The sequence below is a fragment of the Zootoca vivipara genome, chromosome 16, assembly GCF_965207765.1.
Source record: "Zootoca vivipara chromosome 16, rZooViv2.hap1.1, whole genome shotgun sequence".
NCBI classification, from domain to species: domain Eukaryota; kingdom Metazoa; phylum Chordata; class Lepidosauria; order Squamata; family Lacertidae; genus Zootoca; species Zootoca vivipara.
The window spans coordinates 9,647,378-9,670,612 of NC_142599.1; the positions used below are offsets into that span (position 1 = coordinate 9,647,378).

General features: G+C 46.0%; 1 protein-coding gene across 1 annotated transcript in view; it reads right to left on the minus strand.

Moving 5' to 3' along the window:
* LOC148683084 (polypeptide N-acetylgalactosaminyltransferase 9-like) overlaps positions 1-23,235 on the minus strand; it is a 42,909-nt gene that overhangs the window by 5,176 nt on the left and 14,498 nt on the right. Inside the window, exons 2-3 of the mRNA XM_088659894.1 lie at positions 9,215-9,381; positions 6,950-7,124 (exon numbers count right to left, since the gene is read on the minus strand). Of these exons, the coding sequence (XP_088516020.1) occupies positions 6,950-7,124; positions 9,215-9,381 (342 nt within the window). The remainder of the gene's footprint in view (positions 1-6,949; positions 7,125-9,214; positions 9,382-23,235) is intronic.

The window sequence follows — 23,235 nt, forward strand, 5'->3', positions numbered from 1 at the left end:
GCTTGAGTTATGCGGCTTCCTGTACAAGAGAGATCAGATTTCCTTATGGGAGAACAATGATGATATCAGTAGGGCTGTTTCTGCTTTAGCAGTCCTTCTGAAGCGGGGAGTGGGGGTGGGTGGCGACGATCAGGGAATCGTGCCCACTTCCAAATAAAGTCTTAACAATGTGGTGTGTGTCTCCTCCCAACACTGTCCCCAGATAGCTAGGGAATTCAGCAATGAGAGGATGACATAAGGGTTAGGGTGTTGGACTAGGGCCTGGGAGATCAGCGTTTGTGTCCCCACTCAGCCATGGAGCGTGATGGGTGAACTTGGGCCAGTCCACAAGTAGCACTCTGACTAGGTGCATTGCAAGCAATGGCACCAAACTAGCTGTGATTATTAATTTCAGTGGGACTATCAATAGATTCAACACACTGTCCCTCAGTCTAACCTACCTCTCAGGATAAGGAAGGGAGAATGATGAACGTCACCTTGAGTTCCATACAGGAGCAGTGGGATATAAGGCAATTCTTACATTTATATACTCTATTTTCCACCAAGGAGCTGAAGGCGGTGTATCCCCATTTTATCTTCAGAACAACCCTGCGAGGTAAGTTAGGCTGAGAAGCAGTGACTGGTCAAAGGTCACCCATTGAGCTTCATGGCTGAGTGGAGATTCAAACCCTGGTCTCCCAGGTCCAAATTTGACACTCTGACCATTTCACCACACTGGTTCTAAGTAGTAATGTAATAATAAATATGTAAACTACAACAACCAAGGAGGTTGTCAAGCAGGGAAAGGAAAGCAGATGTGAGGGAGTTCTGAGGACCAGACAGGCTTGGAAGACACCATTCTCAGTCTCAGGTTCCCCAGCCCTCCATTAGAACATCAATGATTGCACTGAACACCAAGTACTTCTGGATTCAAACTAAAGAGCTGAACCCTTCCCAATGATGTGCTGTGTTTGAAAACTTCCATTCCCACTTTCTCGGAAGCCTGAACTGTGAAATTTCACAGATACAGAAATGGCAAGTGTAGATTCCCCCGGGTTTGTGAAATAATGAGATCATGTCACCACTTTTATTTTCCATCTGGATAGAATACTAAAATGGAAGTGCACGGGACACGATGACACAATCAAAGCCTTTGAGGAGGGGGAATACCACCTGTGCCATGCCAAAGTCAGCTGTTCTGCCATGACCCCACAGGGTACAAGTATATATGGAATATATTTTTATAAGAAAGATATATAAGAGGTCTTCCAGAGAATTCCTGAGAAACCATTGGAGAATTTATCCCCCTTCCCTGGGAAATTTGGTTTCCTTGCGTGCAAATAAAGTGGAGAATTTAAAGAGGCCACATGTAACCTGATTTCCAGTTGATGCTCAAAGCACTAGAAACCTCTGACTTGAGGCCAGTTCCAATGTTCTCTCCACGCAGAGGAGAAGTAAGGAGGGGTCTCCAGCAGCAATTTACCCGGAAGCAAAGTTCCTTGACAGCATAGGAAGCAGAATGCCCTACCCCAATCCTGCTGGGTGAAGCAGGGGAGTGGTCCCATCAAGCCCAGAAAACCATATGAAGAACTATTACATAGGACACTGGACCAGTAGAGGAGCTGTCCAACAGCTTCAGCAACATGAAGTCCAGGCTCCAAGTGCTGAAGCAGTCAAGGGGGGAGGCAGACCTAGGAGCTGGTCAATGGAGCTGATCCATCAGCAGATTCCAGGAAGCAAAGAAAGATTTGTGTCATTAATGGAAAACCTTTTACCTGTTTAACTCCAACTTCCATCAGTCCCAGCCAGCATGGCCAGTCCTTAGGGTTGACAGAAATTATAGTCCAATGACATCCGTAGGCAAAAAGTTAATGCAATTAGCTGGGTTCTCTCGTTCTTCCTGGCACATTAGTGGGAACCAAATCTAGAGGTGAGTTGTAGGGGGTCCAGAGTTTGGTTGGGGCACATTATATCCCTTGATTCCCCAGCTTCCTGGGAAAAAGTAACTATTTTGCAGGCTATCTGACCTCTCAGGGTGATTGTGAGAATGAAATAGGAGAGAGTCATGTATTCTACCTTGAGCTACATAGAAAAGTTGGATATAAATGCAGGTAATAATCAGTAATATCATGGTCTCAGGGCTCCTGTCAAAGTGTCCGTCTCCTCCTCATCCTGGTCCATGCTCAGACTCACAGCAGAATCACATCTAATTCTTTATCACATCAGGACCAAGGAGCAAGCTAGAACTTGGGACACAATTATTACTGAGAGTGCAGGAACACAACAGAGCCCAAGGAGTCCTTTTGCAAGGCTCAAGCAAGGCTCAGTCTGACCAGGAAGCATTATGATACTCCTTTCTGTGCCAAAGGGTCCAATGGCCAGCCTGTGTGGATGGAGACAATCAGTCCAGGACCTGAAGGGAGCTGCCACCTGCAATTCAGAGCTTCATCACATGGGGCACCCGACACAAAGGCTGAGCTGTTCTTGACATCAGAGGGCCATGCAGATGTAGTGAGGGCTGGCTGATCATGAGAAAACTTGTGGCAGGTAGCATTTAATTAAATAATAGAAACAAAACTTTGGGCCAAAAGCCAGGCATTTCCTTGGCAATTATTGATTTGTGACAAATCCCAGGTATCTCTGGACTGTCGGGACATATGCCTTTGGTCTGACCCAGCACAACATCTCTTATGCTCTGAATATTTTCAATCTCATTTCCCTCATTGAGTAACTTAAGTAGGGGATTGCTCAGGCTAAGAGAGACACCATTAAGCCTCATTCTCCTACATTCCATTATTAGCCTAATGGCCCAAAATCTTTTGATTGAAAATTAATTCTCTGGAGGAATCTGGACAACAGTGTTTGGAATGGCAGCATTTTTTTGCGGGTGAATGTGGGGAGGGGGGAAGGTAAGGGCCTCATAATGACTATTTCTGGGTATTCAACCAGTTAGATTCTTTTCAACTTCATTGGCGCTCCCTGCAGGGACATTAATGTGACTTGAAGTAAATGGTTGGTTGGAGGCACACTGAAGCTTACCTCCTTCAGATTCCAAAGCTAAATACTCTTGTCTACCCATTTTGTCTTATCTATCTGTCTTTTAAGGATGAGTGGGTTTCCCTCCTCTTTGCCACCATTCCAGGGTCATTCCCAGGTTTGCTCTCCCATCTCTTCCAGTTTAACTTTGTGAATGTCTCGATTTGATTCCAGACTTTCTCAACCCAGGCTTAGAACTCCCATCATTCCCTGACCATTGGCCATGCTGGCTGGGGCTGATGGGGAGGAGTAGCCAAAACATCTGGAGGGCACTAGGTCAGGGAAATAAGCAGTAGCCCCTTTCATGCATTCCTCTATACCAGGGAGAAGTATCCATAGAATTGCAGAGCTGGAAGGGACCCTAAGGATCATCTAGTTCCCAGCAATGCAGGAATATGCAGTTGTCACATACAGTGGAACCTTGGCACTCAAACGGCTTGGCTTCTGAACCAATCGGCTCCCAAATGCCGCAAACCCAGAAGTAAGTGTTCCAGTTTGCGAGCGTTTTTCGGAAGCTGAACGTCCAAAGTGGCTTCTGCTTGAGTGCAGGAAGCTCCTGTAGCTAATCAGAAGCCGCACCATGGTTTTTGAATGGTTTCGGGAGTTGAACGGACTCCCAGAATGGATTAAGTTCAATAAGCAAGTTACCACTGTACGGGGATTGAACCTTCAACCTTGACATTGTTAGCACCACATCTAACCAACTGAGCTATCAGAAGCAGGACTATGTCAACTGGCCACACCTCCTGATGTCCATGCATTTAGTGGAATATCAGCCCTAGGGTGTGTATTGTAATACCTACTAGCCCTGACCTGGTGCCAGACAGGAGGGGGAACCTGCAACCAACATATCAAAGACCTTTGGGAACAGGCAGCATCTCCTGGAACCAGTGCTGAAGATTCCCTTGAGGGCCCTTCTGTTGCAAGGCACACTGATGGAGCTGTCTAAGGAGGAGGTGGAACCACCCCTCAGTCCTTGAGAATGCCAGCATCAAAAGCCTCAGAGCTCAGAATTGTCACACAGCCCAAGTTAGGCCAGAAAAGGCTACAAGAACATAAAGAGAACCCTGCTAGATCAGGCCCAAGAGCTGTCTGGTGCAGCATCCCCAAAAACCTCTTCTACAAAGGCTGCAAGCAGGAATTTAGTGCCACAGAACTCTACTCAGTTGTGATTCCCAGAGACTGGTATTCAGAGGCATACTGCCTCTGGAAGGGGAGGTAGAACACTCCCTGGCTCCTCCAATAAAAAGATGATCAGGTGATGGTGAAGGGAAACACCTCTTCCTGAGATCCTGGAGACCTGCTGCCAGTCAGATTAGTAGACAATACTGGGCTGTATGGATAAATAGTCTGAGCTCGTCAATGGAAGGCAGCTTCCTCTGTTAATTGCAATACCCAGGGTTCTTTGGAAAGAAGAAATGTCTACTAAGAATAAGAAGAGTTCTACTGGATCAGACCAAAGGTGCTTCTTCTCCAGTTTCCTGTTTTCACAGTGGCCAACCAGTTGCCTCTGAGAAACTCACAAACAAGGCCTGAGCACAACAGTGCACACTCGTACTTCCCTGCAATTGCCTATGACATTGGAGGTGAAACACAGCTGTCATCTGCCTAGATCTGGCATGCTTTGTTTGCTTTGTTTCCTTGCTTCCTCAGTGCTGAGACTGGGCCCCTTGCCTCTGATTCCTCCCCCAAACTCCTGGCTCTCCTCTGACTGATGGCTGATGGCTCAGTCCTGACAGCCAGTCAATACCTCATAACTAAACAAAAAGAAAAGTACAACGAAGAACATAAGAGCATGTTTGATAGTGGAACAGACTTCCATGAGAGGTGGTGGGCTCTCCTTCCTTGGAGATTTTAAAGCAGAGGCTGGATGGCCATCTGGCATGCACAATTTAGTTGAGATTCCTGTATTGCAGGGGGTTGGACTAGATGACTCCTGGGTCCCCCTCTCAGCTCTACAGTTCTACGATTCTAAGATGTTATGATAAGAAGAGCCTGCTGGATCAGGTCAGTGGTCCAACTAGTTCAGCCTCTTGTTCTCACAGTGACCAGCCAGATGCCTGTGGGAAATCTGCAAGCAGGATCTGAGCACAAGAGCCCTCTCTCCTCCTGTTATCTCTTGCTATTGGTATTTAGAAGCATTGTGCTGTCACAACATAGCCATTGTGGCTAGTTGCAGAGTGCCCCAGGCTGTGTTGGGTTAAACCAACAGGAAGGAAGGAAGGAAGGAAGGAAGGAAGGAAGGAAGGAAGGAAGGAAGGAAGGAAGGAAACTTGGGACTCTGTGGAATGTGCAATTCAAGCCTAAGTTTCAGTAATTGGAATGAAGTTGTCATGAGACAGAGTTTTAGCACAGTCTGCAGACAGCGTTTCAAACTCCACCACCATCGCAGGCATGGTAATAAAAGTGTCTCAGCAACATCTCAAGGTCTTTTATCGATTGCCAGTTAAAGCAGCCGTCTTTTTAGCTTTTTTACCAATTGCCCTATTCAAGCATCCATTCTATCACAAAGCACAACCTTGAAGCCCACACCTGAGATACATTAGCTGTTAATATTTAATACCTAAATTAGCTAGCCTACAATCCTTGTCCTAGATGAGTGAAGGACGAATGCGTTGCCACTGGTGGGTTAAGAGAGAATTCTCTTGCTCTGATAAACTTTCCTGGGACTTAGCTACATTGGTAAAAAACAAACAAACCAGCACTTCAAATACGTAATGAACAAGCAACACCAGATGGCGCTAGAGAGCAAAAAAAATTTTTTTTTGAGATTTTCCACAGCGTTTTTTCTTTGGTTATAATGATTTAATTTCTTACTTATTTATAGCATTTTCCCCCTGTGTGTAGATCTACCCCTACTATTTCCCCTTAGCAATGTTACCAATGACTTTTTACCCCGATTACCCAGGCATAAAGTGCAGCAGAGCAGCTGTTAGTAAATCTGATGCCACAAGGTGAAACTTGAGAATTCACAGAATTTCTAAAAAGAAATGCACACCCAAATATGTGGCACTAATCCTCGTGTTTATTAAAGTGTGAATAAAACTGAGTGAAACTGACATACAAAAATGCATTATATTAGAGAAGAATGCTTGCAAAAATGTGTACATTTGCCAAAACTGTGTTTGTGTTTACCTGGAGAAATTCACGGTGAAATGCTGATGAATTTTCACAAGGAACCCCCACCCCAGAAAAAGTAAATTGCTGCAAAATGTGGAGAGCTGAATTTAAGATTGGAAATAAGTAAGAAACTGGGGGAACCAACTTGTTCAGATCCTTCCATCATTAGTAGAGATACAGAACATCAAAATATATTTTGCCCTTTCCCCACCTGATTGATAGACTTATGGTCAAAGGGATAGAAGGTTATTTCATAAAAAAAGAGAGGATCCGCTACAATCTGATTTTCTGTGCAATCATTCTTGAACCTGAGGAGTTGATCATTATGCAAAGACTCTAGGCAGAACCACTCCACTCTCAGCACACTTAAATCATGACATGGCTTCCCCCAATTAATCCTGTGAACTGTAGTTTCTTAACAGTACTGGGAATTGTATGGGAAACCATAGTTCCCAGGATTCTTTGCGGGGAGTCATGCACTTTAAATGTGCATGGAATACACTTTAAATGCATAGTGTGGATCTGTCCTAGGCACAGAGAGCATGTGACCATTCAAATATTGCTGGACTCCAGCTTACATAACTTTGGACCATTGTCCATGATGTCTGGAGCTGATAGGAACTGAACAAGATCTGGATAGCCACAGTTTCTCCAGACCCGGGCTAAGAGGCAGAGTCAAGGAGTCCCAAAGGTCCTCTCAATGAAACAAGATAGGCTTGAGATTCTTCTCACTTTCCATGGCATAGCACCCCCGCCCCAACTTGTCCATTACGCCATCTCCCCTGCCCATGTCCTACCTATCATAGGACCTTACCAGCCGGTGTTGAACTCGACGTGAGCATCAAAAAACCCAACCACTGGTGATGTTGCTGCCTTCCAACCTTGGATTCTGGCTCGGATCAGCCCTTCTCGTTTGTTATTACGAACTATTTTCACCAGCCCTGGGTATCTCTTGTGGACATACTGGTCCAAATTAAACTTCAGCTCAACTGTAAAAACAAAGAGACAAGGAGATTTGGGATTTGAGAAGCACATTCTGTTTCATTTCAACAGAATCTCATTTAACTCGGAGCAAACTTTTCTGAAGCTGAAGGCTCCAACACTTTGGCCACCTCATGAGAAGAGAAGACTCCCTGGAAAAGACCTTGATGTTGGGAAAGATGGAGGGCACAAGGAGAAGGGGATGACAGAGGATGAGATGGTTGGACAGTGTTCTCAAAGCTACCAACATGAGTTTGACCAAACTGCAGGAGGCAGTGGAAGACAGGAGTGCCTGGCGTGCTCTGGTCCATGGGGTCACGAAGAGTCGGACACAACTAAACAACAACAACAACAAACATTTCTGAAGACCTGAATGAGGACAATTTAATCATGCCAAATTATTCAGTACTTAGCCCTTTCTGTTTGCCCCACCATTTAAAAATTACTTCAAAAACAGAGGGTAGTATTCAATGGTTGTGCTACCTGGAGGAGACACATTGAAGTTAATGGACTTGATTCACTTAAGTTCATTAATTTCAGTGGGTCTATTCTGAATAGGATTTAGTTGGATAGTGTAACATACTGTATTGGGATTACTCTATTTTATTGTGCATTTGCTATGTTAGGTAGCCCAAAATGAAATGGATTGGGGCATTTGAATATTATTATTAATAATAATTTTTAGTAGTATTACTATTCCAAATTGTGAGAAATAATGAGTTTCTGCACATTAAATTGTAATAAGTTGGTCACACTGACCAAAGCTTAAGAAAGATTCACTTGGAAAGAGCCATAACTCAGTGGTAGGACATCTGACTTCGAATACAGAAGGTCCCTGTGGCGTCTGTCCATTCTTTGAGGATACGTTTGCATTGGGGGATAGAAAGGATTGATAGGTTGGCCAATAAGAAAGCCCGGAGGTGGAGCCTACCTGATTTTGAGGCTCAGCTCAGAGGTTTTGAGAGTGAGTTCGGTTGGTTCTTTTGGGAGGGGAGATAGAGGAGTCAGAGTGAGTTAGGTCAAGACTGAGAGGGAATAGAGTGACAGCGTTTCGAATATATTCTAAAACTTGTTTGTGTTTGAAATAAACTTTAAACTTCATTGTTAACTCTATCTGGCTGAGACTCAATACTTCAGCGGGGAACCCTGGGTTTTTGCCACAAAATTGGTGGCAGCGGAAGAATAAAGTAGTGGTGTACAGGTCAATAGTCCGTGAAACGACTGGGGGCTCTGTACGAACTCCACAGTCCCATGTTCAATTCCCAGCATTTCCAGGTAGGGCTGGGAAAGACCCCTGCCGGAAACTGGTCAGTATAGTTGTTACTGAGCTACATAGACCAGTAGTCTGACTCAGTACAAGGCCATTTCCTATGTTTCTAAGCTTAATATGCATCCCACAGTAAATATAAATATTGCACCCCAAGATTGGATCACAAGTTCTCCTTCAACGGAAACAATACCTCTATGTTTTCATTCTTTTTGGTGTCCATACCTGCCACCTCCATTGAAGCAGAATAAGCAGTTCAGCACTAATTTTCGTGTTATTTGCAATTGGATTCTCCCCCCCCCCCCGAAGCAAATGACACAGAAATCAGCACTAAACTTCTGCTATGTTTCTCTTTTATGTCATGTGAAAGCACAAATATAATTAGGAACTTGACGGTTGGGGCAATGTTGGGGAGAACAGGATCAGTTGCGGTGTGAATGCAGTGCAGAACCCATATGTTTACAGGGAAAGGGCCACAGCTCTGTGGCACGTGGGAAGCTGCCATTGGTTCCATCTAGTCCAGTATTGTTTACACGGTCTGGCAGCAGTTCTCAAGGGTTTCAGACAAGAGTTTTATTCTTGCCTGAAGATAGCAGAATTTGAAGCCGGGAACTTTTGTATACACTCTGCCGCTAAGCTGTGGCATTGCACAGCAGGCAATTAGCACATTATTTCCCCATAGGAGGAAAACAAGCTGCTCATAAGTATATATGAATCATTTTTCCTCAACAGCTTTTTCCCCATTATGGCCAATCCAAACATGCGTATTAGTAAGAAACAGAAAACAAACAAACAAACACAAACAAACAAACAGGTGTTTTGAATATTCACCATTGTCACTGTTGTCATCCACCAAGATAATCTCCTTGAGCAAGTGGGATGGGGTGTGATTCACAACACTGTGTACTGAGCGCAAGATGACAGATAGGGCCTCATTTACAAAAATAAAGACCACCGAGATCTGGGGCAGGTCATCGGGATAGGACATCTGTTTGCACCTGGGGAGAATAAAAATGACAACTATAATAATAATAATAATAATAATTTATTATTTATACCCCGCCCATCTGGCCGGGTTCCCCCAGCCACTCTGGGCGGCTTCCAACAAAACAGAAATTCTAAAATACAGAGATCCATCAAACATTAAAATACAGAAATCCATCAAACATTAAAAGCTTCCCTAAACAGGGCTGCCTTGAGATGCCTTCTAAAGGTCTGGTAATTGTTGTTCTCTTTGACCTCTAGTGGGAGGGCATTCCACAGGGTGGGTGCCACTACCGAGAAGGCCCTCTGCCTGGTTCCCTGTAACTTGGCTTCTCGTAGTGAGGGAACCGCCAGAAGGCCCTCGGAGCTGGACCTCAGTGTCCGGGCAGAACGATGGGGGTGGAGACGCTCCTTCAGGTATACCGGACCGAGGCCGTTTAGGGCTTTAAAGGTCAACACCAACACTTTGAATTGTGCTCGGAAACGTACTGGGAGCCAATGTAGGTCTTTCAGGACCGGTGTTATGTGGTCTCGGCGGCCGCTCCCAGTCACCAGTCTAGCTGCCGCATTCTGGATTAGTTGTAGTTTCCGGGTCACCTTCAAAGGTAGCCCCACGTAGAGCGCATTGCAGTAGTCCAAGCGAGAGATAACTAGAGCATGCACCACTCTGGAGAGACAGTCAGTGGGCAGGTAGGGACTCAGCCTGCGTACCAGATGGAGCTGATAAACAGCTGTCTTGGACACAGAGTTGACCTGTGCCTCCATGGACAGCTGTGAGTCTAAGATGACTCCCAGGCTGCGCACCTGGTCTTTCAGGGGCACAGTTACCCCATTCAGGACCAGGGAGTCCTCCACACCCGCCCGCCTCCTGTCCCCCACAAACAGTACTTCTGTCTTGTCAGGATTCAATCTCAATCTGTTAGCCGCCATCCATCCTCCAACCGCCTCCAAGCACTCACACAGGACCTTCACTGCCTTCACTGGTTCTGATTTAAAAGAGAGGTAGAGCTGGGTATCATCAGCATACTGATGGACACCCAGCCCAAACCCCCTGATGATCTCTCCCAGCGGCTGCATATAGATGTTAAAAAGCATGGGGGAGAGGACAGAACCCTGAGGCACCCCACAAGTGAGAGCCCAGGGGTCTGAACACTCATCCCCCACCACCACTTTCTGAACACGGCCCAGGAGGAAGGAGCGGAACCACTGCATGACAGTGCCCCCAGCTCCCAAACCCTCTAGACGATCCAGAAGGATGTTATGGTCGATGGTGTCAAAAGCCGCTGAGAGATCCAGCAGAACAAGGAAACAGCTCTTACCTTTGTCCCTAGCCCGCCGGAGATCATCGACCAGTGCGACCAAGGCAGTTTCAGTCCCATGATGAGGCCTGAATCCTGACTGGAAGGGATCCAAATGGTCCGCTTCTTCCAGGCGTGCCTGAAGTTGTTCAGCAACCACTCGCTCAACCACCTTGCCCAAGAATGGAAGATTTGAGACTGGGCGATAGTTGGCCATATTGGCCGGATCTAAAGATGGTTTTTTAAGAAGCGGTTTAATAACCGCCTCTTTCAGCGGGTCTGGGAAGGCTCCTTCATGGAGAGAAGCATTTACCAACCCGCGAAGCCCATCGCCCAGCCCTTCCTGGCTAGCTTTTATAAGCCAGGATGGGCAAGGATCAAGGAGACAGGTGGTTGGTTTCACTCGTCGAAGCAGCCTGTCCACATCCTCGGAGGTAACAGATTGAAATTGATCCCACAAAACGTGACTAGACAGGACTCTAGCACTCCCCTGCCCCGGCCCTGCTCCCACGGTGGAGTCTACCTCTTCCCGAATCTGAGCGACTTTATCTGCAAAAAACTTTGCAAAATCATTGCAGGAGATCATGTGGCCCGTACTGGGCCCGGATGGAGCAGGTGGTTCCGCTAAATTGCGAACCACCTGGAAGAGTCTCCTGCTGCTGTTTTCTGCAGATGCGATGGAGACGGTGAAGAAGGTCCTCTTCGCCGTCGCCATTGCCACTTGGTAGGCTCGAAGTTGAGCTCTAGCCCGTGTCCGGTCTGATTCAAAATGAGTTTTCCGCCACCGGCGCTCTAGCCGTCTCAACGACTGTTTCATCGCCCTCAGCGCCGGGGAAAACCACGGGGCTGTCCGGGCTCCATGCAATCTGAGAGGGCGCTTCGGAGCCAGACAGTCAATAGCGCTGGTTAACTCCGCATTCCAGCGGGCCACCAGGGAATCAGCTGAAAGGCCATCGACATGGGATAAAACATCCCCTACCACTCTCTGGAAGCCAATTGGATCCATTAAGTAGCGGGGGCGGACCATCCGAATCGGTCCCACCTCCCTGCAGAGGGGAAGGGTTGCGGAGAAGTCCAGTTGCACCAGAAAGTGATCTGACCATGGCACTTCTTTTGTTTCGCTTTTACTTAATGTCAGATCACCAACATCCATAGAGGTGAACACCAAGTCCAAGGCATGTCCGCGGCTATGAGTTGGGCCAGACTTATTCAGGGACAGCCCCATGGTGGCCATGCTTTCCACGAAGTCCCGAGCGGCTCCTTGTAAGGTCGTGTCGGCATGGATGTTAAAATCCCCTAAGACAACCAAGCTAGGTGTCTCCAGGAGCACATCCGACACGACCTGAAGCAGCTTGGGCAGGGAATCCTTGGTGCAGCGGGGAGGTCGGTACACCAAAAGGAATCCTGTACTGCCCCTATTGCCCAACTTCCAGAACATGCACTCAGAAAACTCCGTCTTACCAATAGGACGCCTGGTGCAAACTAATGACTTCCTAAAAATCACTGCAACCCCCCCTCCCCGCCCAGATGGCCTGGGTTGCTGTGCATAAGAGAAACCTGGTGGACAAGCAGCGCCAAGAACGGGCCCATCGGCTTCCTCCAACCAGGTCTCTGTCACACATGCCAGGTCAAATCCTCCATCCACAATCAGGTCGTGAATGGCAGTGGTCTTATTCATCATCGACCTGGCATTGCACAGCAGCACCTTCAGGTCATGTGGGTATCCCTTGCTGATTCCAATATCCGTCCGGTCAGGACCAGACCCGGAGGCAGGGATAGTCCTCAGACAACGACTAAGTCTGCCTCCTCGGTAATGACATGGTCTGGTCTTAGCGTAACTCCTCCTCCTACCCGTGACCACTGAGATCGGTTGTCCCAGTGCATCACCCCCTGTGGAATCTGCCCCAGCCATTTTGCTTGCTGGGACCCCCTCCCGGGCAGCCCTGACCCCTCCCCTTAAAAACAAAATAAAACCTCTGTAATAAAACAATAAAACCAAAAACAATAAAAATTACAAATACACTAAAATTTAACAGATTCCCACACCCGACTAAAAATCCCTCCCTAAAACCTATGTAAATCAAAAAATACAGTAAAACAATACAAAGACAGAAAATTACAAACTAAAATTGACCCCTCCCCTTAAAATCAAATTTAAAACCAATACAGAAAACAAACTAATGCAATAAAACAATACAAACAAAGACAGAAAATTACAAACTAAAATTAACCCCTCCCCTTAAAATCGAATTTAAAACCAATACAGAAAACAAACTAACAGACTAAACGATAAACAAAAACCAAAAACAATAAAAGTTACAAACACTATGATGTACCGAGCATTTAAAAAAACAAACAACAAAAACCACACCTTAGCTTTCATTATGCTTTTCTCCATGTAAATGAAGGGACCCCATTTTTTTATTTATAAAAACATTTGCATACCGTTATATCATAAAAATATATCAAAGTGGTCTACACCAATGGAACATAAAAATGTATGATGAAAAGAGTTACAGAAAGTTAAGAGCAGACATCTATTAACCACCGTGGAAGGGTGCATTCTTAATTGTCTGCATAGCCCTGGCAGAATAGAGAAGTATTCAGCAGGCATTTAAACTGTATGGGGAACAACCCTACTAGGAAAAAAAAAAGCTAAGCAGCAAATTGAAATTAGCACAAAGACAAACGAAAGAGGATGCCTCCCCCCTGGTGCGGCTCCCCTTTATTACATATGCATTCCAACAAGACAATGACCTAACCTTCCAACATACAGACAAATTGACCCACAACCACCCCCAAGCAAAACTCACTGCAATCAGCTGAACACAACCAACCATGCTCTGGGATCTCCATCCTCTCACACCACCAACAATAATGAGTAAATTAATAAAGAAAGAACCTATCCATGTGATGCTGACACAGAAACTCTGCACATACGCTATGCCAAATAATGAAAGATCATTATCCTCCCTTTCTCTCTCCCTACAGTGTCTTACACTGAATGTAACCGACCTATAGAAAGGACTCTATGAATTGAAAACAAAGATATTATATGTACCTTTGTTATGCATGAAAATATTTCAACAAAAACATTTTCTTTTTTAAAAAAAAGTTGGCACAGAAGGCACCTGCTGAATGTCTATTGGCAGAGTATTGCATGGGACTGGGCTGGTGACACTATGGCACAGTTTCTTATTGTTGTCAATAAGAGCCTCACCAAGTTGGAGAACAACTGGCGATGTTGCTGCAGATTATCTTAGTGATCGATCTGAGATTTAAGGGTTCAAGGAGCCCCTGAGGGACCCTGGACATAAGTTGTTCAGGGCTTTGTAATTTTTTGGAAATGATTCACCCATATGCACTGGTCACTTATCTCCCCTCCATCTTGTGTGTATAGGATCACCCAGGGATGCTCCTTTTTCTGGGTGATGGGGCGCTAGTCTGTGGCCACCAAGATATTAGGGGCATGGGTGGCGCTGTGGTCTAAACCACTGAGCCTTATGGGCTTGCCGATCAGAAGGTCGGCGGTTCAAATCCCCGTGACGGGGTGAGCTCTCGTTACTCTGTCCCAGCTCCTGCCAACCTAGCAGTTCGAAAGCACGCCAGTACAAGTAGATAAATAGGTATCGCTGTGGCAGGAAGATAAACGGCATTTCCGTGTGCTCTGGTTTCCGTCATGGTATTCCACTGTGCCAGAAGTGGTTTAGTCATGCTGGTCACATGACCGGGAAAGCTGTCTGTGGACGAAGGCTGGCTCCCTCGGCTTGAAGCGAGATGAGCACCGCAACCCCATTGTCGCATTTGACTAGACTTAACTGTCCAGGGATCCTTTACCTTTACCTTTACTCCAAGATGTTACTCAACAATGAACAACTGAAATATCATCTCACCCCTTATGCACCCAATTGACCACTGCGCTCTGCAGGCGAGGACCTCCTACATCTTATCAGGAAGTCAGTTCCTCACAACACAGAAATTGGGTCATTACTGTGGTGGAATTCCCTCCCATTAAATATCAGACAGGTGCCATCTCACTTGTCTTTTTGGTGCCTAATTTAGAGACTTTTCCCGTTCAACAAGTAGAGTTCCCTCTTAGTTTGCATCTGTATTTGAATTGTTTAAAATATTTTAATAGCTTTAATTTAATTGGCTGCCTCCTTTGAGAGGTACAGTGGGATATAGATTTAATTATTTGATTAATTAATAAGTTCCATAAACTCCAGCCAACATGGCCAATGGCCAGGGATGGTGGGAACTATAGTATGAAACTACCTGGAGAGCGACAGGTTAGGCACCCCAACCTATTTGAACCAGGATATGCATGTTTTTTTAGCCACTACAATTGTGATAATGGCTGAGTATTATTCCGGGCACTGTCTAAACATTTTTGGATATTCAAACCATGCAGGAACCTAAGAATTAACCCCAGCTGCCGCAGGTATCAACCCACAGTTCCATCTTCTGCAGAGCACCTTGCAATGAAAGTGAAATGCCAACTCTCTCCTTTGCATAGAAATTAATGTTAAAAATAACCAACATGCTCTCGCAGGCAGATCCAGGGTCCAATTACCATAGCAATTACGGGGCCTGTTCTCTAAAATACAGCTAATGATACCACAGGAAATGACTTTCCTTGCTCTTGTCAAACTCGATGACCTCCTGGCTCATCACTTCAACGTAATGATCATACTTTTTTTTAACCGTTAGCCATTTATCTCTGGGGGTGGGGGTGATAGGACATGCCCGGCTATCAGATAACCCCTGATGATATGTGATGGAGAGGGGGGAAATGCTGGAGCAATCCATTTTCTGGCCCAGTCTGAGCTGCATTGTATCAAAAGGTTGGTGGAACCTATTACCCACCCCAATGTCCTTGTGACAATTTAAAGTCCTGTGGGCAGCCCCCCCTACTCTCAGTGGGGGCTGGCACATTAGGGCAAACGGGGCAATGGCCCATCAACCTCAGTCTGCCCTCAGCCAGCCCCCACTTGCCTGCTTTCTTTCTTACAACTCGACTGGGGAGTGTGCATATGTCAGCTTCCTCCTCTGTAGTCTCAGTGCCCTTGCAGACCTCAGTAGAGAGAAGGATGGGCAGAAAACTAGAAGTAGTTGGCTCCACCTATCATTGGCTCTGGGGCCACCTATTGTTGGAGTCCCCACCTTCCACCCTACCAGTCCCAATGGACTACTCCTGGCTATGAACTAAAAAGGTCCACTGCCCATTATAGCCTGCTAAAACACATTCCAGTGCTATATATATATATATATATATATATATATATATATATATATATATATATATATACCTTGATGAGAGTGGGAGTGAGGGCAGAATTAGGAGTGGTTCCTAAACACTATTCACTATGTATTTGATTTGATTTGTGAGTCACCTACTGCAATAATACCTCTCAGCATCTTACAGTTTAAAATAATGAGCAACACACACACACACACACACACACACACACACACTAGCACAAAAGTAGGTGTGCTGCTTTAGAATCCACTTTGTTTGTTCTTGACTCAAATTCTGATCATTCAAAATATCAGAAAAGAAAAAAATCATCATGGATGTATGTATGAAAAGTATATCTACTTTCAGGCCACCCTGTATAAGAGCTGCATTCAAACAAGGTTTACTCAGAGTAAAGCTACTAAAATTAATGGGCCTAAGTTACATAGCTGCCAAGTTTTCGCTTTTCTCGCGAGGAAGCCTATTCAGCATAAGGGAAAATCCCTGTAAAAAAGGGATAACTTGGCAGCTATGAAGTTAGTTCCCTGTCAATTTCAACGAGTCTACTCCGAGTACAACTAAGGTTGAATGTAATCCATTATATAATAAAAAATAAAAAATATCAACAAAGAAGAGGAGGAGGAGAAGTCAGCTGGATCAGGCCAAGGGCCCATATAGTTTAGCATCCTGTTCTTACAGTGACCAACAAGATGCATTTGGGAAGCCCACAAGCACTCTTCCCTCTCGTTGGAGTCCAGCAACTGATGTATTGCCTAAGATTCAGGACAAAAGCGCAGCCTTTCGGAATTTTCCCCCGGACATCAATTCCACCTTTGAAATCCTAGACATATGGCAGCCATAGAGTAAACATGCCCAAGATTGCACTGTTAAACTTTAGCACTGTTCAGATACTGAAATATTTGACCTGTGGAAGGGTCATGTGTACTAACCTCACCTCAATATATTCTTGCAACCATCCTTGGCCTTCCCGCATTCAGCAGGAAGGTTGGGTCAGGGGGTTCTATTGGAGAAGGGCCACAGCTCCGTGGTAGACCATCTTGCTTTATGTGCAGAATGTCCCAGGTTCACTTCCTGGCATCTCCAGGTAGGACTGAGAGAGAACTGTGTCTGAAATTCTGGGGAGCTGCTGCCAGTCAGTGTGGACAATGCTGAGCTAGATGGACCAATGGTCTGACTCTATATAAGGCAGCTTCCTCTACATATTTGGTTGAAGCTTCCTGAGGCTTGGGAACCCTGAATGATCAGGATTTTGGTGCATGGTTTTCAAAAACTCTGCTGCCTTTCCACTCATTCCCCCATACTTCTCGCACCACCTGTATCTGTGATCCTGGCTACTACAGGGGGTGATGTTTCAGAACAGGGATAAGGAATGTCTGGTCCAGGGGGCACATTCAGCCTTTAAGTGCATGCTATTTTCACTAATATATGTATTTTTGTGCAGATTTTAGCTACCATAATGTATTTTTGTACACATTACTTTGCTGGAGAGCTGCACCGCAGAATTCAGAAACGTGTGAATTATGAAGGGAGCCTGTGTTTTGGTTTGTGTACGGATTGCAGAAGTGCACATTAGGGCAGTTCACATTGAAATGCAAAGCGAATCAAATTTTTTCCCCATCTCTGGTGAGAGCAAGATTCAAATCCTTGGTCCCTGATCCTCCCCCTACCTCCCACCCCAGACAAAAAGGCACTTGCTGACTGCAGAATTGATAAGTTCTTTGGCTGCTGGATCTTGCAGGCAACCCTTCTGTTCTCCATTTGTTTCCTAATAAACCTAATTAGAATTTGGTTCTTGCTTCTGGGGAAAATGCTAATGACTATATTATGTGGCCTTTCCCCCTACCAAGTAATGAACCCTTTTCCTCCCCAGTCCTACTGGGGGGGGGGGCACACTAAAGAAGCAAAATAACAAACTGGCATGATGAAGCACTAATGAGGCAAGAGAAGTGCACTGGGTTGATGTGAAGAGGAAGGAAGGGAACACATCTCCTTGGAAGCGAGCAATGGTTAAGGAAAAGTAAGGACACAAAGGCTGTCTACAAGCTTCTGGATGAACTTTCAGTGCACCTGCTGAGCTAGAGCAAGAAGCATTTGGGGGGAAAAAATGTTCCATCCATGCAGTAAGTTGAAAGAGAGAGAGGGAGAGAGAGGGAGAGAAGAAATAAGTTCTCATGGGAAATGGACCAAACATCTGGTGAAATGGACAAGATGGGCCATTGGCCTGATTCAGCAAGCTCTCCTTATGTTCTAAGCAGGGAGAGCTGCTAGCCAGGATGGGTCTCTTCTACCTCCACTGTTGGAGGCAGTATGACTCTGATACCAGTTGCTGGGAACCGACTCCCATCAGCCACAGCCAACATGGCCAATGGTCAGGAATGATGGGAGCTGTAGCCCAGCAACAACTAGAGGACCACAGGTCCCCTACAGCTGTGTTGGTGCAGAATTCAGCCCCATTGTGAAATGTGGAGTAGACACACACACATACACCAAACTCAGCTTAAAAATGGGGAGGGGCGGAAGAAAACCCAACACTAGGCCCAAGGCAATTCTCCTAACAACCCACATATCAAATAGAACAAATTTCAGCAGCTGTCCCAATCAGAATTAGGGGTGTGGGGTTCAGTCACTTTTGGTTTTATTCCCGTCTTGAATCAACTTCTCCACATTTTCACATCAGTTTGTGATTTTCTTAAAAAGCCCTCATGAAATTTCAACATTTTAGTGTGAATTTCTCTTGATATCTGTTTCCATGTGATTTGCAAGTCTTACTTTGTTCCTATGAATATATGCATATTTCTGCTCTTTACCCCCCGTATATGCACTTTTGTACACATTCCTTGGCTGAAGGAATCCTTGAATTTCAAAATCCAGAGAACTGTTTTAAGGGGTGGGTGTATTTCAGTTTCTCAATGTGACAGAATGTATGAATCAGGTAGGTTCACCTTTAAATACAAACTAAATTTATCTCCCATATCTTCAGTCAGACTATGAACTGAGAACTTCAGGAAGATGCAATTCCTAGGTAATGAATTTAAAAATAAAAATGGGCCTGTGGGTCAGAATAGACCTATTGCTACCCCAGTTCACCACTAGGGAAATGAAAGCCTTCTCAAGACTCTACATTGGCTGATGGTGAATTGCCAGAGAACAGACAATTCAGACATGTATTTGTTATTCCCACCAGGGCTGTCTTAAGCTTATCTGGCGCCATGGTGCAGGGATCCCTCGGGCGCCCCCCGCCCCAACAGGGGCCCCCACCCTACCCCACGCGCACGTGCCGCCTCACCCGTGCTTTCCTCAGTTAGGCAGAGTGCGGGCTGTGCTCTGATCCCGGAGATGGGCCACGGAGGGAGGGGCTGGTAGCTGCTTCTGCTGCAGATTTGGCTCGGCTCGGGGAGCTCCCTGATACTGCTGCTGCCTGCACTGTTTCCTTGCTGCTGGCTGTGCAGTTGGAAGGGAGCAGCTCAACCTCCGCAGGTTGCGAGGTGGGCATGGGCAGGCGAAGGGGAAAGAAGAGTCCCACGCTTTCATCCGCAGCCAAGCCGCCGGAGCTGCTCTCTCTTGCCCTGGCTCAGGGTCCCTGGCGCCACCAGCCCAGGCTTCCTGCCACCCCTCACCTGCTGCTTCCAGCCAGGTGCTGGATTCAGTTGCCCGCAGTGTCCCACTGCCAGGTCATGCCACCAATCCCTCTCTGCCCCTGCTTCTGCTTGCGCGCACGCAGAGCACCCAGGCAACGAGGGAAACTGGATCTCGCGCTTGCGGCCAAGCGGCTGAGGGGGTTCCCGTGGCCAAGGGAGAGGCGGCGGCACTGGCGGCGGAGCCATAGGGCTTGTGGCTCCTTGTGCCCCACCAATGCTGGGGCGCCCCTGAAAGGCCGGCGCCCTGGCGCAATGAGCCACTAGCCCCTATGGGAAGGACGCCTCTGATTCCCACCTGGTCTTCAGATATTCTACTTTGAGGAGAGCCAAGAACACTGGCATGGGCGTACCCAGGAACAAATCTAGGGGGGGGGCGGCAAGCCATGGTCGTCCAGGTTGTGACATTTCAGCACGGAAAAGGCGAATGAAACCAAAATTTTATTACTGTATATATAATTATAGCAGTGTTTTATTACGGTAGCTATACGGTAGTTATTACAATTATTTGCTTGAATTTTTTAAATTTCTATTCTATTTACATGTCTTATACTAATATCATTTTTTCTTGGGTTTGAAGAAAATGTTGAGGTTTGCTTGGTGTGGCCTTTTTACGTACCTGGACTAAACAAACCAGCAGTTGTGTGGTATAGTAATGCATATACAGTCCTGCCACCATGTACACTGGTTAAAGCAGACTACTGTGCTACACAAACTCTTCACTGGGAACACAACTGAATTCAATAACCACACCTTTTAAAGATGTAGGAAAATTAAGGAGTACTCTCACCGGAAGAGAGTATGGTAGGGTGCCCCTCTTTCCCTCAGAAAATGTTGAAGATTACGGTGTTAAGCAATCCCCAAGCCACATCTCCTCCTGGTGGTCATCTAGTCCCGCCCCCTGTAATGCAAGAACATGCACCTATCCCATATGGGGATTGGGCCTGCAAAATTTTGGCTTTATCAGCACTACTATCCTGCCAACCAATAATATGCAGCTTGCCCAAACGGGGATTGAACCTGCATCATAGGGGTTATCAGCACTATTATCCTGTCAACCCAGGAATAGTACCTCAAAGTTTGGATGGGACCCTGGGGGTCATCTAGTCCAACCCCCTGTACCGCAATAATATGCAGCTTTCTCATATGGTGAAAGAGCAATTGCCAAAACAAATCTGATAAAAGGGGCCCGAGGCTATGCACAAAGAGGGGGCAGGGTAGGGTAGGATTAGGGCAATTTAGCTGCTGGCTACAAACTGCCAAGCCCTTAAGCAGCAGTTCAGCCCAACACAGGACTGCCTGGCGATCTTGGAAACAAAGAAACTAGGATTAGAGTGATTTAGCTGCTGGCTAGAAAGGGACTTAGAGGGAACCTTTACGATGCAAAAACCAACAGAGGTGACCCAGCAATCCTTCCCTGTCCCAGGGAATGGTCCACACTGAGGATAAACACTGCAACTCCGCTCTCCGCTGCCGGCTGGTTTTTGTTTTGTTTTTTGTTTTGCTGCGTGGGAGCTTCCCCCTTTTTTTTGCTTCTCTAGGGAGGGGCAGCTGCACCCCCCTGCCCCATGCTGGGCACACCCATGAACACTGGTGCTCTTTTCTGTGTGTAGCAAACATCCTGCTGCATTTCCCTCCGCCAACATGAGAAGATGTATCTGGTGATGAGGTGCCAACATTTGTTCCTTTAGTGTTTGGGTCTCTGCACTGACAATACACTCAAGCCAATACACTCAAGTGTTGCTGCAGGAGTCTTCCGTAAATGGAAGCTCAACTTCTTTTTTCACGGAAAGGCTCCATGTCTGACCAGAAAACACTAGCAACTTCCTTCCTCTGCCTTTGTGTGGCAGAACGTCCCTTGCTTTACCATGACACCCTTGCAAAGATCTTCATTAAGTGTACAATGGTACCTCGGTTTATGAACACAATTGGTTCCGGAAGTCTGTTCATAAACTGAAGCTTTCATAAACTGAAGCGAACTTTCCCATTGAAAGTATTGGAAAGTGGATTAATCCGTTCCAGACGGGTCCGCGGAGTACTCAACCTGAAGCGTACTTAACCCGAAGCATGGGTGCAATTGGTTCCAGAAGTCTGCTCATAAACTGAAGCGAACTTTCCCATTGAAAGTAATGGAAAGTGAATTAATCTGTTCCAGATGGGTCTGCGGCATTCGTAAACCGAAAATTCATAAACTGAGGTGTTCATAAACCGAGGTTCCACTGTACTAATAATCCACTGTATGGCTACATTCAAACCCAATCTTTAAAGCACTATGGTGCCACTTTAAACAGCCATGGCTTCCCTCAAAGAATTATGGGAGCTGTAGTTTGTTAAGAGTGCTGAGGGTTCTTAGCATAGCTGTCAAGTTCTCCCTTTTTTAAAGGGAAATTCCCTTATGCTGAATAGGCTTCCTCGTGAGAAAAGGGAAAACTTGACAGCTATGGTTCTTAGGAGACTCCTATTCAACTTCTGGAGCTACAATTCTCACAGTTTCCTTTGAAGAGGGATTGATTGTTAAACCATTCTGAGAATTGGAGCTCCATGAGGGGAATGGGAGTTTTCTAGTGACTCTCAGCACCCTTAACCAAACTACAGTTCCCAGGATTCTTTGGGGGAAAGCCATGATTGTATAAAGTGGAATCATAGCACTTTAAATGCATGGTATGAATATGGTTCTTGTCTCCTTTGACTCAAATTCCTCCTGTTTCCTAGATGACACTCCTGGGAGGATCATATCATGTTGTTGCAATGGAGGCAGTTGTGGGATGGGAGAAGCCAATGGAATGGGCTATCTTAGCTCTACCTCTGATGCAGAGCGATACAGTGGGCCTCACTATCTCCCCTCTCCTTCTGCCACATCGATTACTACATTACAGTATAATTGGCTTTTGTTTATTGGCTTTGTGGTCTGCTCTGATACCTTAGGGTTGGTCTGGTAAGCAATATTATAAGGAACATGCATTGTGCCATATAGAATGGTGATGTTCTTAAACAAGGAACCTCTCCTCACTTTGGGTGATCTGAGTGCTGGAAAAAAAATTCCATTAGGGATTTCATTAAGGCTCTCTTGTCAGGAGCTCATGCAGCAATGTGTTAGGGAGAGCAGGAGCCGGGGAGAGAATTCAATTATTTGCCACTCTTGACTTCCCCTAACTGGCTTCTACTCTGTAAAAGTAGCTTAAGAGCCCTTGACAAGCAGTTTCTGTTTTAATGGTCTCTTGCATATTTCACAGGGGACTATCTTCAATCTGTGATCAAATCCAGCACTGCAGAATTGGGGCATCTGCCTAGCCCAGCCTTCCCCAGCCTGGTGCTCTTCAAGCATTTTGAATCCACTCAGCTAGCGCCAGCTAATTCCAGTCACTGGGTGCTCATTTGGAGAGGCAGGAGGACCAACGGTAGGTGGAGCCAGAGTTACCATAGTAACAGGCAGCCACCCCCTGACTAGTTCTAAGTAACAAGGCAAGCAATTGGGAACTAGTTGGGGGCAGACTCTGTGTGCCCCCCCTTTTTTATGAAAAATGTTTAGGGGTACTCTCATTTTCCTACTCATAGTGAAATAATGCCCCTCGAAGAGGCCAAACTTAGATTCACAAAATGTTTAGGGGTATGTGTACCCCTGCATCCCCCCAGAAAAAGCACTACACACACACACACACACACACACACACACACACA